This window comes from Oncorhynchus gorbuscha, linkage group LG15 (genome assembly GCF_021184085.1).
Source record: "Oncorhynchus gorbuscha isolate QuinsamMale2020 ecotype Even-year linkage group LG15, OgorEven_v1.0, whole genome shotgun sequence".
Classification (NCBI taxonomy): Eukaryota; Metazoa; Chordata; class Actinopteri; order Salmoniformes; family Salmonidae; genus Oncorhynchus; species Oncorhynchus gorbuscha.
In genome coordinates, this window is record NC_060187.1 from 35,110,870 (window position 1) to 35,125,071 (window position 14,202).

Consider the following 14,202-nt stretch of genomic DNA (forward strand, 5'->3'; position numbering starts at 1 on the left):
GGCTGAAGGAAGAAATGGATAAGATAGAGCTGGCGGTATTTTCCATGCACCGGCAATTACCCACCCCTCGTCTTACCAGAGGTATGTGTCTTTTTGTCAATAACAGCTGGTGCGCGATGTCTAATTAAAGAAGTCTCGAGGTATTGCTCGAGACTTCTACCTAGAGTTACCTAGAGTTCTCATGTATATTATTCGTAGCTGTCTATTTACCACCACAAAGCGAAGCTGGCATTAAGACATCTCTCAACCAACTCTGTTAAGGTCATAATCAAAGAAGAAAATGCTCAGCCAGAAGCGGCACTTCTCCGGGTGGGGGGAATCCTAGACCACCTTTACACCACACGCAGCGATGCATACAATTCTCTCCCTTGCCCTCCATTTGGTAATTCCGACCACAATTCTATCCTCCTGAGTCGTGCTTACAAGCAGAAACTAAAGAATGAAGTACCAGTGACTCTCTCACTAGGCAAGTGGTCAGATGCCGCACTACAGGATGCTACACTACAGGACTGTTTTGCTTGCACGGACCACAGACTAGAATATCTTCCGGGATACATCCAATGACATTGAGGAATACACCACCTGTCATCAGCTTCATCAATAAGTGCATCGACGTCATCCCCCACAGTGACTGTATGTACATATCCCAACCAGAAGCCATGGATTACAGGCAACATCTACATCGAGCTAAAGGCTAGAGCTGCCGCTTTCAAGGAGCGAGGGACTAATCCGGATGCTTATAATAAATCTTGCTATGCCCTCAGACGAACCATCAAACAAGCAAAGCGTCAATACAGGATGAAGATACTACTACACCGGCTCTGACGCTCGTCGGATGTGGCAGGGTTTGAAAACTTTTACGGACTACAAAGGAAAACCCAGATGCGAGCTGCCCAGGGACGCGCAGGGACTCTCTTCGAGGCAAGCAACACTGAAGCATGCACGAGAGCACCAGCTGTTCTGGATGACTGTGTGATAATGCTCTCGGTAGCTGATGTGAACGAAACCTTTTAAACAGGTCAACATTTACAAAGCCACTGGGCTAGACGGATTACCAGGATGTGTACTCAAAGCTTGTGTGGACCAATTGTCAAGTGACTTCAATGACATTTTCAACCTCTCCCTGGCTGAGTCTTTAAATACCGACATGTTTCATGCAGACCACCATAGTCCCTGTGCCCAAGGAAGTGAAGGTAACCTGCCTAAATGATTACCGCCCTGTGGCACTCACGTCGGTAGCCATGAAGTACTTTGAAAGCCTGGTCATGGCTCACATCAACAGCATATTCCCGGACACCCCAGACCCACTCCAATTTGCATACCGCCCCAACAGATCCACAGATGACACGATCTCAATTGCACTACACGCCACCATTTCTCACCTAGACAAAAGGAACACCTATGTGAGAATGCTGTTCATTGACTACAGCTCAGCATTCAACACCATAGTGCTCATCACTAAGCTAAGGACTCTGGGACTAAACACCTCCCTCTGCAACTGGATCCTGGACTTCCTGACGGGCCACCCCTAGGTGGTAAGAGTAGGCAGTAATAAGTCTTCCTGATCCTTAACACTAGGGCCCCTCAGGGGTGTGTACTTAGTCCCCTACTGTATTCCTTGTTCACCCACGGCTACGTGGCCTCACATGACTCCAACGCCCATCAAGTTTGCTGATGACACAACAGCAATAGGCCTGATCACCGACAATGATGAGATGGTCTATAGGGTTGGAGGTCAGAACTGTCAGTGTGGTGCCAAGACAACTTATCCCTCAATGGGAGCAAGACAAAGGAGCTGATCGTGGACTACAGGAAAAGGTGGGATGAACAGGCCCCCATTAACATCGACGGGGCCGTAGTGGAGCAGGTTGAGAGCTTCCATGTTCCTTGGCGTCCACATCACCAATGAACTATCATGGTCCAAACACACCAAGTTTGTCATGAAGAGGGCACAACAAAATCTCTTCCCCTTAGGAGACTGAAAAGATTTTGCATGGGCCCCCACATCCTCAAAAGGTTCTACAGCTGCACTATCGAGAGCATCCTGACCGGTTGCCTCACCGCCTGGTATGGCAACTGCTCAGCATCTGACCGTAAGGTGCTACGGAGGGTAGTGTGAACGGCCCAGTACATCACTGGGGTCAAGCTTCCTGCCATCCAGAACCTATATAATAGGCGGTGTCTGAGGAAAGCCCATAAAATTGTCAGACTCCAGTCAACCATGTTATAGACTGTTTTTTTTCTGCTACTGCACGGCAAGCAGTACCGGAGCTCCAAGTAGGACAAAAAGGCTCCTCAACAGCTTCTACCCCTAAGCCATTAAACTGCCGAACAATTCATAAAAATCGCCACCGGACAATTAACATTGACCCCCCCCCCTGTACACTGCTGCTATTTGCTGTTTTTTTTTAACCTATGCATAGTTACTTCGCCTCCACCTACATGTACAGATTACCTCAACGAGGCTGTACCCCTGCACACTGACTCGGTACCGGTGCCCCCTGTATATAGACTCGTTGTTCTTGTGTTACTTTTTTATTTTAGCCTACTTGGTAAATGGTTTCTTCTTGAACTGCACTGTTGGTTAAGGTTGACTTTACCATTTTCATGGTAAAGACGACACTTGTTGTATTCGGCGCATGTGGCAAATAAAGTTCGAATTGAATAGCGAATGGAGGCCACGCGCTTTCCCTACGGTCTATTTTTTTTTAGGATACTTGTGTTTTTTCTTTACCTACTATAACGGTATTTAAATATTTAGTTTGTTAAATGTGATACACCGTGTAACATCCATTTTTATAGTTTACTTTGCTACTTGAGTCTTCTCTCTCTATGCCGCTTTCCACACAGACCTAGCCCCGTCACTCAAGGAGCACATTTGTTCCTCGAGCACAAGACACTTGTTTTCAGTCTGCATGGTGAATGGAGCACATGCAACAAATTTGATGACAAAGATGCTGTTTTCACTTTGCTTCTTAATATAAATCCACTAGTGTTCTATAATTGCATTATTAGTTTGTATTTCTTACATCTGCAAACAGCTCATTTGTATTTTATTAGCAAGTTCGTCCTAAATCTTGTTAGCTGCTAATCACTAATGCTAATCGATAGCTAGCTAATAAATGTACTGAGTCAGAGCAAATGTAATTAACTATACAGCCTGATAATACCAGTGATGGTGTAGACCAAAATCAGCATGTTTGTGAAACAGTATCTTCTAAATCAAAGAAGAGAAGCTGAGAGAACATTAAATGTAGCTAAATATTATAGGGTGCCCTAGGAAACACTTAAGTGATAATGCCCTCAATGCCGGTGTTTGGAGGATATATTGGCACAGTGTTCGTCCCGGGTTACCAACATATTCAAATAATGATTTGCCATTTTCATTCATGTTAATTGATTAATTTATTCATACTATTTCATCCTTCCACAATATAGTCTTGACACACATCTTGGGCTGCTACCCAAGCCGGCTGGTTGTTCGTTCTATCGGTTCGGGTGCCAGAGACTCAATCCAGTTCTGTATCAATGGACTTAACCCAGTTGTTCGTTCGAAATGTTCCATTGCCATATTTACATTTACATTTAAGTCATTTAGCAGACGCTCTGGATAAGAGCGACTTACAATAGGCTGGCAACATTCTTGTCCTTTGCTTGCTAGCTAGCCAACTACAGCTAACTTACAGTAACGTCAAACAGTGCAGCCAGAATAACAACAGTAGCTGCATTTTGCATTTTTTTAAGCTGTTTTCTAGTCATATGTATTTGGATACATCCATAGTAATGAGCTAATGAGGCATTATTTTTCTTGGCTTAGAAAATGTGCTCTCTCGTCAGGACGCTGTTCAGAGGAGCTAGCCAACAACACGGCTAACATAATCACTTCAAACTAAAAAAAGACTGCAAACTAGCTGCACTTTGTTTCGTTTGAACTTTTTTCCCCCCAATTTATATTTCTTTGTATATATCCAGAACAATTCTGCCAACTGATTCATGATTTCGACTGACTGAGAAGCACTGCCTGCTTGTCTCGACCGTGTCAAGAACCGGACATTACTATGGGACAGCTGGAGATTGTTTAAATTTTCAAATTCAATGTTGCAAATGTCGGAGAGACAGCAAGGTTTTTACAAATCTCCGTTGTTGAAAACTAAATGTTACTCTGAAATGTGAGATAATGTCTAGGTTTTTATAGTGGAGATCAAGTTTATAAAGTGCCTGGTTGGGCTGATGAAACAGTGGATTGCGCAGTCAGATGGAACAGAGGCATTTACATTTAAGTCATTTAGCAGACGCTCTTATCCAGAGCGACTTACAAATTGGTGCATTCACCTTATGACATCCAGTGGAACAGTCAATTTACAATAGTGCATCTAAATCTTAAAGGGGGGGGGGGGGTGAGAAGGATTACTTTATCCTATCCTAGGTATTCCTTAAAGAGGTGGGGTTTCAGGTGTCTCCGGAAGGTGGTGATTGACTCCGCTGTCCTGGCGTCGTGAGGGAGTTTGTTCCACCATTGGGGGGGCCAAAGCAGCGAACAGTTTTGACTGGGCTGAGCGGGAACTGTACTTCCTCAGTGGTAGGGAGGCGAGCAGGCCAGAGGTGGATGAACGCAGTGCCCTTGTTTGGGTGTAGGGCCTGATCAGAGCCTGGAGGTACTGAGGTGCCGTTCCCCTCACAGCTCCGTAGGCAAGCACCATGGTCTTGTAGCGGATGCGAGCTTCAACTGGAAGCCAGTGGAGAGAACGGAGGAGCGGGGTGACGTGAGAACTTGGGAAGGTTGAACACCAGACGGGCTGCGGCGTTCTGGATGAGTTGTAGGGGTTTAATGGCACAGGCAGGGAGCCCAGCCAACAGCGAGTTGCAGTAATCCAGACGGGAGATGACAAGTGCCTGGATTAGGACCTGCGCCGCTTCCTGTGTGAGGCAGGGTCGTACTCTGCGGATGTTGTAGAGCATGAACCTACAGGAACGGGCCACCGCCTTGATGTTAGTTGCGTAATATATATTTAGCCTGTGGTAACTTGCGGAATAGACACTGGCTGTAATGCGGTTTTAACGAATCAGCATTAGAACCACCTGTTGTATAATTGTCAACGTCCTACCCTGTAACTATAACTCCTCCCTGGCATTTTCATTTGTCACGTCAAACACTGTATTCAAGTGCCCGCTATTATATTCTAACTATGGAATTTGAATGATCATTCTATTTCCATGATTCCAACAGTTCACCCAAGTGTTGTGCTCTAAATCGCAAGTAAAATTGAAATTGCAAAATTTGCTTAAAAATAAGGCCTTTGATTGTTTGCCCATATTGTGCAGTCCTACTTGGCAGTGGAAATTCTCAAATTAGTGCAGGTATGCAGCAATTCCTGAAAGTGCATTAAAATGTTTTAGAAGTTGACCAGTTTAAAACAATCAGAATGGAGACAGCCATTGAAATCACTTAGAATGTATGTGTTGCCACCTTATGGCCACCCTGTCATACCGTCCAATTTTTAAAAAATACCATGATAGGGCCAAAATATCCTATCACCCAGCCCTATGAGCAGCTGAGAAATAAATATAACGCTTATTTCACTCCACACATCAACCATTGTTTGAGGAGCATGCCCGCTCTGCCCGACATGATATTCCTCCTAAACTCTGTATGCCATGGCCTCTCCAACCTTGTTCCTGCAGCCACCCAGTGCTGAATTTGGGAAACCAAGTGGAATCCGTTTGTGCACATCGATAGTGAAATATGTTGTTTGAAAACATGATACTAAACTGCTGACAGCCCGTCTGTACGCTCGAGAATGGAATAAAGGAGAGCATAGGAGATGGAAACGCATGGTGGTGAGGTATTCTGTAGCTAAAGGTAATGCGTTGCCCAATTAATGATGAAAATATAAAACATTCCCTGTTACTAAGCTATTCACAATCAATGAACCAACAGCATTGTCTATGGCTATATTATGTTTTCTCCCAGACTCATTGACTGACATTTTGGAGCGTAGCATAAGGTAACCAGTTCATCCAGTATACATAATACAGTCCACACTCAAAGGCGATTACTAAAGAAAAAGAAAAAAAATTGGAGTATAGGCCAGACCAATTATGTACCAAAGTCATCTTAAAACATTTTTGTTTTTTTGCAATGAGTAATATGCCGTAGGCTATGTATTGTATAATGACAAAATAATAATAATATGCCAATGAGCGTTTTGAATTAATCATCACCTTAGTGCTGTCCATTTCGTTGTTAGGCTTTGAAACAACATCCACAACAACCATGCTTTACACTGTTTCAACCTGCTGTTGAACTTCTTTCTTCAAATTGATCATCACAGTTATGTAAGTATGATAGACCTACTGTTGTGATAAGTGTTTGTGATTTTAGATTGCATTTGCACTGACGTCAGAGTGGTTAGAGGGACAATAGAGCCCTAAGTACCAGGCCATTAGGACCCGTTGGTTGTTACTGAGTTGGGTACTACCAAAGCATGTCCAGAGTGCAAAAATGTATATTACCATGACTCAATGGTCACGTGGAACTTTACTGCGTTCATGACTAACAGTCACCACAACAGCCCTGCACAGTGCTCTACATCACAGCATCCCACCTCACTCCCAACACACAATATTCTCCCCAGGGGAACCAAGCCCCTCACGCCATGCACTGGGGAAGAGCAGCAGAATGTTAAAAGGGAATTCTCAACAACCCTGTTGATTTCATTACTCATTTATACCAGATGTATTATACTGCAGAGCAATCCTTTTAATGTGAATTTATTTCCAGTCTACAGTATATTAAGAACCCCAAAAATATGTCAACAAGCATTTGCCTAGATGTGGCTGACAGCAATCATGAATCATTGGATATCATGTTGTGTGTGATCAGATCTGGCTAGGTTTCTCATTAGTACAATTAGGACCTATAACCTTGTATTGCCACAGCTGTTCAAAGTTCTGGGAAAAGGACATGGGTTGATGAGAGAATCCATAGAAACCAAGCAGTAAATATCCTTATGTTAATATTTTTGGATAGTGTATCATATATGCCTTGACAGCTGGCTATGCTTGAGAGAAGCCAGTGCTGAACTATAGGCCTATACTACACTGCAGTCTACCTCAAACGTATATATTTTTTTATATAAGTGGAAATGTCAATTTTATTTTTGTCATGAACACACCTCCATCAACACTACCCTGAAGAGGTATACCAGGAGTGGTCTTCTGCAACCGCCAAAGAAGAACGTTGGTCCCAAACAAACATTGTGGTCTCTTGTAATTAGTGAAAGCCTAGAATGGACTTGCACAAAAATATGTTGACTGTAAGGGCTGTAATTGCTGCTGGATAGGAAAGCATAGTCTTTCCCACCAGCATTCACTTCATACTTGTCTTAAGAAGAAAGGTTTTGCGCAAGCCACAGTGTACATATAATAAGGAAGGATATTCTACCAAAAATCCAGTCAAGTTCCATGTTTGATTATCTGGTACTCTTTAGGGGCTTAAGGATTTGTAGTTTCTTTTTTTGTGTCAATAGGCATAGTGTGTGTTTTGCGTGTGCATCTTATGTGCTTAACAATAATGGTGCGTGTCCTCTACCCCCCCAGAGGGTGCTGGTTCAGGCTACAGGCTCAGCCCAGAAGGGAGCGCAGGTGCAGCAGCTGTCAGTCCCCCGGCTGCAACAGGTCCCTCAGCAGGTACACACTGTCTCCTCACCACCCCGCCTTCCTTCTCTCCAACCCCCAGGACACTCAATCAGTCTGGCTTTATCCACATGCACAGCATGGCTCCACCACAGTAGCATCAGACATGTTGATACCAATCACATTCTCCACTGTATTGTAAGTGTTGTTGCTTTTGAATGGTATTAGTTTCTAACTAATATAATGGCTGTTAGAGCTCAATCAGGTGTGCTTCAAGTGCTCAGCAGGGATTTTCTTTTTTCTCATCATGATACATTAATCCCACTGCCACCTACTGATAGCACTGTGGTAATATATATATTTTTTTACATTTGTATTTTATTTAACTAGGCGAGTCCGTTAAGAAAAAAATTCTTATTTACAATGATGGAACATGGTTAACTGCTTTGTTCAGGGGCAGAACGACAGATGTTTACCTTATTAGCTCGGGGATTTGATCTAGCAATCTTTCGGTTAGTGGCCCAATGCTCTAACCACTAGGCTACCTGCCGCCCAAATCAATATTATGATTACGGAAGACATGAGTTACTCTATTTTGATTACGAACAAGCATTGATGTTCTCATTTCAAAGAATGAAAAACAGCCTAGAAGTGATTACTCCCTCTTGATGACAATTAATGCTCAATGGTTGTGTTTCTCTCTCCATAGGTCCAGCAGATCCATCATGTCTACCCCTCCCAGGTTCAATATGTGGGAGAGGGGGGAGAAGCAGTTTACACTAATGGAACCATGTAAGTACTGCGGTGCTTTTCATTTCAGGCAATGGAATGTGTTCCAGCGGGCTTTAAAATACTTCTAAGTAGAATACCATAAAAAGATGCACTATGTAGAAATCGCTCTGCCATTTCCTGGTTGCAAAAACTGAAAATAGGCAAACTATTAGAATTTATGTGACAAAACAAGCAAGTATATTGTAGAGAATCATTGTACCATCTAAACCACTGTAATATATTTTCCATAACCAAAAATATTGCATTTTCAGCTGTTAGAAGCTGGTGTACAAAACTGAAAGTAAGCACAAAAATTCAACCGATCTACCGCTTCTTAGACTTGCTTTCGAAGAGAATGACCGATCTATAACACATATTTCTATGTAAATCTGGTCATGTCACCCCAAAAATGTCTTATTGCTGCTTTTAAAGCTAATTGAACCCCTAATGTAAGATTGTAGATGTGTAGTATTATAATTAAAAACACAAACTAAGTGAATGTAATGTTATGGGATTGCTGTTTCATTCTGTATAGATCTGAAGTCATAGCTTTAACTTATGGCACCTCTCTCTCCAGCCGGACAGCCTACTCTTATAACCCTGAGGCCCAGCTGTATGGCCAGGGCAGTGGAGGAGCCTATTTTGACTCTCAGGGCGGGGGTTCCCAGGTCACGACGGTGGTCTCCTCCTCCAGTGGTGTGCCTCCCCACGGCATGGTGGGCATCACCATGGATGTGGGCGGCAGTCAGATCATCTCAGGTGGCAGCACCTACTTGATCCACGGCGGGGGCATGGAGGGAGGCCGCCACCATGCCTCACACTCCTCCCGCTCCTCCTCCGCTATGGTGAGCACCTTGGATGAGTTACATATACTCTGTGTCCTTGTTGGGACTTGTGAATTTAGTAGGATGAATTAAGTTTCCAGTCCAGTAGGTATCTCTGTGAAATGATTGTGATGTCACTATGTAAGTCCATCAAACCATATGGAATTGAAGAGGCACCAACACCTTTAGAAATGAATGCCCATGTCTGAGAGTCAGTTATTCCAACTCATCCCAAACATGAGGGATGGTTTATGGTTTCCATTACTAAACCGCTTTTTAAGCCTGCATGGATTGAAGTGTTCTCTGAAGTGTGTGTGTATAAATCATTAGATACACCAACAAACAAATTGCCCTGCTGTAGCAGACACATTCCCTGCTGTGCCTGTGACGCACGCTGGTGTGACTATCCTCACCACTGCCTGCCTGGCCTATCTGCTGATCCTCGGGGAAACCTGGGTCTGGGGTGGGCCTCAGCCTTCCCAGTGCCCCATGGCGTTACGGGAGAAGCGGGACAGGGGAAGTATGGTGCAGGCTGGTTTAAGTCATTTGGCTATGCTTTGTTTTAGAGTTTTTCACAGGCACTTGAGCGCCCTGCAAAACAAAGCAACCCCTGGGCCTCATTACCATTTGGCCAACAGCCCTTAGACTTTGGAAGGATGCCTGCTTTTTTTTTCCTTCTCAAGTTTTGTCATTCACTATGCCTGCTAGTTTAACTCCTTTCTTCTCTAGTCCATGATACCGCCGGAAAAACAGTTGATTGAAATGGTTCCTTTGGGATAACAAATGGAAAGAAAAGATGGGATGATATGGAAATGCATTGCTCCTGTTGGAGGTTTTTCTATTAGGACTGTATTTGTGTTCAAAGTGGATTGCAACAGTGACTGTTACATATAACTTCTCAAGTTTTGCATTGTGTGGTGATTTTCATTGGGTGTTAGGTGGAATTTGTCGACTCATTGTCATTGCGCATGGAATGACCTGTGACCCTGTTTGCAGAGACTATTTGCATACATTAGTGTCAGACAAGGAGGGCCTTCAGTCAGCAGCTTAACCCCTTGAGTCCCTCTCATTTGCATGCTTTTTCAGCCAATAATGAATTTGGCTGCAACATTGACTGAGGGTAATGGAAATGCAGAGATCTGGCTGCTGCTAACCTTCTTATTTCCTTTCTGTTTTGTGTTTTCGTTTTCATCCTTTTTTCTACATCCTGTTTCATTTTTTGCATGCTCATTTTTTTCTTTAGCTTGAAATGGCGATTGAAAACCTCCAAAAGTCGGAAGGGATTGCAACTCACAAAAGCAGCCTGCTCAACAGCCATGTAAGTCAAATCAGGAACTTTCTTTGAAAAGGACTAGAAAGGCCTGCCTTTGTCTCCCTGGCTCTACCTTACCACTTCACTGTGATCTCTTCTTTCTGCTGAAGGGAACAGACTACTGCTAGCCTTAGTGTGCTGTGACCCAAAACACTGCGTTGTCTGACCAGATACTTTCCTTGCATCTGCTGCCACTTGTTTCTCAACAAGTTATTGATTGGGGGACTTTCTGCTGGCTGAGCTTGCCTTGTCCTTGTCTTGACAGAAGCAACGCGTGTATTTAACCTGTTGCGTTTTCAGATTCCCCATCCTCCACATGGTGACAGCTACGTGATTGTTATAGCCACATAACGCCATGCCCCCCTTTTCTACTGTCTGGGAAGCACACATTCACATGCGAATCAAGACACACTCAATATTTGTCAACAATTACATGTTATATAATGTGAGCCGGTCACATCTCCATAATTAGTGTGATATGGTAATAAAAGCAGTACTACTTGACTCTACTTTATTGTGCCACCAGAGCTGCCATTCAAACCAACTATTTCATTAGATGTTATTCTCCATTCCGGCTCTTAACCCTCGGTCACCTCTAGAATCTTATCAAGCAGCTCCACCTGACAGTCATATTGTTGTCATCAACTCCACACTGTGTCTGTCACACTGTCTGGCCACCCTGTAAATTGAGATAAATATCCATGTGTTTATTTCAACTGCCAATCATCTTATTTTTGCCTAGTCTCCTCCATCCACACAGATGGGTAAATAATTCTGTCCACCCTGTTGGGGAATAGGAGACCACAGAGTTCTATATTTCTCTAGTGGACAGGTATAATATGAATGAGCAATTATCACGTATACTAATTCACCCCCTCTGACAGTTTTAACACAAAATAAAAAATGTGTCTCGTTTAAACTCACTAAATGGGTGGTTTGTGTGTGCGTGCGTGTACCTGTGTGTGCGTGCGTGTACCTGTGTGTGCGTGCGTGTACCTGTGTGTGCGTGCGTGTACCTGTGTGTGCGTGCGTGTACCTGTGTGTGCGTGCGTGTACCTGTGTGTGCGTGCGTGTACCTGTGTGTGCGTGCGTGTGCCTGTGTGTGCGTGCGTGTGCCTGTGTGTGCGTGCGTGTGCCTGTGTGTGCGTGCGTGTGCCTGTGTGTGCGTGCGTGTGCCTGTGTGTGCGTGCGTGTGCCTGTGTGTGCGTGCGTGTGCCTGTGTGTGCGTGCGTGCGCCTGTGTGTGCCGTGCGCGTGTGCCTGTGTGTGTGCGTGCGTGCGCCTGCCTGTGTGTGCGTGCGTGCGCCTGTGTGTGCGTGCGTGTGCCGTGCGTGCGTGCGCCTGTGGGTGCGTGCGTGCGCCTGTGGGTGCGTGCCTGTGGGTGCGTGCGCGCCTGTGGGTGCTGTGGGTGCGTGCGTGCGCCTGTGGGTGCGTGCGTGCGCCTGTGGGTGCGTGCGTGCGCCTGTGGGTGCGTGCGTGCGCCTGTGTGGGGTGCGTGCGTGCGCCTGTGGGTGCGTGCGTGCGTGCGCCGCCTGTGGGTGCGTGTGGGTGCGCCTGTGGGTGCGTGCGCCTGCGTGCGCGCGCGGGTGTGCGTGCGCCTGTGGGTGCGTGCGTGCGCCTGTGGGTGCGCGCGCCTGTGGGTGCGTGCGTGCGCCCTGTGGGTGCGTGCGTGCGCCTGTGGGTGCGTGCGTGCGCCTGTGGTGCGTGCGCGCGCCTGTGGGTGCGTGTGCGCCTGTGGGTGCGTGCGTGCGCGTGCGCCTGCGGGTGCGTGCGCGTGCGTGCGTGTGCGTGCGCCTGCGGGTGCGTGCGCCTGCGGGTGCGCCGTGGGTGCTGCGGGTGCGTGTGCGTGCGTGCGCCTGCGGGTGCGTGCGTGCGTGCGCGCGTGTGCGTGGTGCGCCGGGTGCGCGGGTGCGTGCGCCCGCCTGCGGGTGCGTGCGGTGCGGCGTGCGTGCGTGCGCCCGCGGGTGCGTGCGCCTGGTGGGTGCGTGCGTGCGCCTGCGTGCGCTATTGTGACAGATGTGAAACGGCTAGCTTAGTTAGCGGTGGTGCGCGCTAAATAGCGTTTCAATCGGTGACTGCACTTGCAATCGGTGACTGACCTTGAAGTAGTAGTTCCCCTTGCTCTGCAAGGGCCGCGGCTTTTGTGGAGCGATGGGTAACGATGCTTCGTGGGTGTCAGTTGTTGTGCAGAGGGTCCCTGGTTCGCGCCCGGGTATGGGCGAGGGGACGGTCTAAAGTTATACTGTTACACTATCGTGTACCTGCTATACCTCAAATATACCAATTCACTCCCTTTGACAGTTTTAACACAATCTAAATTCTCTCCTTTAAACTCACTAAACAGGTGGTTTGTGTGTGTGATCGTGTACCTGCTATACCTCAAATGTGCGTGTGTGCGTGCGTGTGTACCTGTGCGTGCGTGTACCTCAAATATACCAATTCACTCCCTTTGACAGTTTTAACACAATCTAAATTCGCTCTCCTTTAAACTCACTAAACAGGTGGTTGGTGTGTGCCTGTGTGTGCATGCACCTGTGTGCGTGTACCTGGGGGAGGGAGGAGTGGTAAATCTCAGTAACCGGGTTCTAGCCTTTCAACCTTAGGATGGAGTTGTACAGTAAGGATCAGAGTGCAGCAGACAGGGTCCAGTAGGTGTGACTTACTGACTGTTTCTGTACTGTGTGTGTTTTGTGTTTTAGCTGCAGTGGCTGCTGGATAACTATGAGACAGCAGAGGGGGTGAGCCTGCCCCGGAGCTCCCTCTACAACCACTACCTGCGCCACTGTCAGGAGCAGAAACTGGACCCGGTCAACGCTGCCTCCTTTGGGAAACTCATCCGCTCAGTCTTCATGGGCCTCAGGACCCGCCGCCTCGGCACAAGGTAAGACCATGATGATAAGGGTGAGGAAGAGCAGGGTAGTGTTAATAATAATAAAATAATTTTAAAAAATATTTAAAATAAATACATTAAAAAATATATTTGTAATAATGACAATTACAACAATACTGAATTAACACTTATGTTAACTTAATACAATACATAAATAAAATCAATTTACCCTCAAATGAAAAATGCAACGTTCAATTTGGTTTAAATAATGCAAAAACAAAGTGTTGGAGAAGAAAGTAAAAGTGCAATATGTGCCATTTTAAAGCTAATGTTTAAAATTCCTTGCTCAGAACATATGAAAGCAAGGAAAAAATTCCTTGGTGGGTCCTTTTAACATGAGTCTTCAATATTCCCATGTAAGAAGTTTTAGGTTGTAGTTATTATAGGACTATTTCTCTCTACGATTTGGAATTCATATACCTTTGACTATTGGATGTTCTTATAGGCACTTCAGTATTGCCAGTGTAACAGTCTAGCTTCCGTCCCTCTCCTCGCCCCTACTTGGGCTCGAACCAGGAACACATCGTCAACAGCCACACTCGAAGCAGCGTTACCCATGCAGAGCAAGGGGACAACTACTCCAAGTCTCATAGCGAGTTACGTTTGAAACGCTATTAGCGCGCACCCCGCTAACTAGCTAGCCATTTCACATCGGTTACACCAGCCTAATCTCGGGAGTTGATAGGCTTAAAGTCATAAACAGCGCAAGGCTTGAAGGGCTGCTGTCAAACGCACGAAATTGCTGGTTGAATGAATGCTTATGAGCCTGCT

At 45.8% G+C, this 14,202-nt stretch overlaps 1 protein-coding gene across 4 annotated transcripts in view; it reads left to right on the forward strand.

The window, feature by feature from the left end:
* rfx2 (regulatory factor X, 2 (influences HLA class II expression)) overlaps nucleotides 1–14,202 on the forward strand; it is a 65,599-nt gene that overhangs the window by 33,289 nt on the left and 18,108 nt on the right. For 3 of the 4 annotated variants that reach the window (XM_046300942.1, XM_046300941.1, XM_046300940.1), the window contains 5 exons: nucleotides 7,600–7,689; nucleotides 8,345–8,427; nucleotides 8,984–9,251; nucleotides 10,474–10,548; nucleotides 13,241–13,422. In XM_046300942.1, coding sequence (XP_046156898.1) covers nucleotides 7,600–7,689; nucleotides 8,345–8,427; nucleotides 8,984–9,251; nucleotides 10,474–10,548; nucleotides 13,241–13,422 — 698 coding nt within the window. The remainder of the gene's footprint in view (nucleotides 1–7,599; nucleotides 7,690–8,344; nucleotides 8,428–8,983; nucleotides 9,252–10,473; nucleotides 10,549–13,240; nucleotides 13,423–14,202) is intronic. The other variant, XM_046300943.1, reaches the window with a different exon arrangement.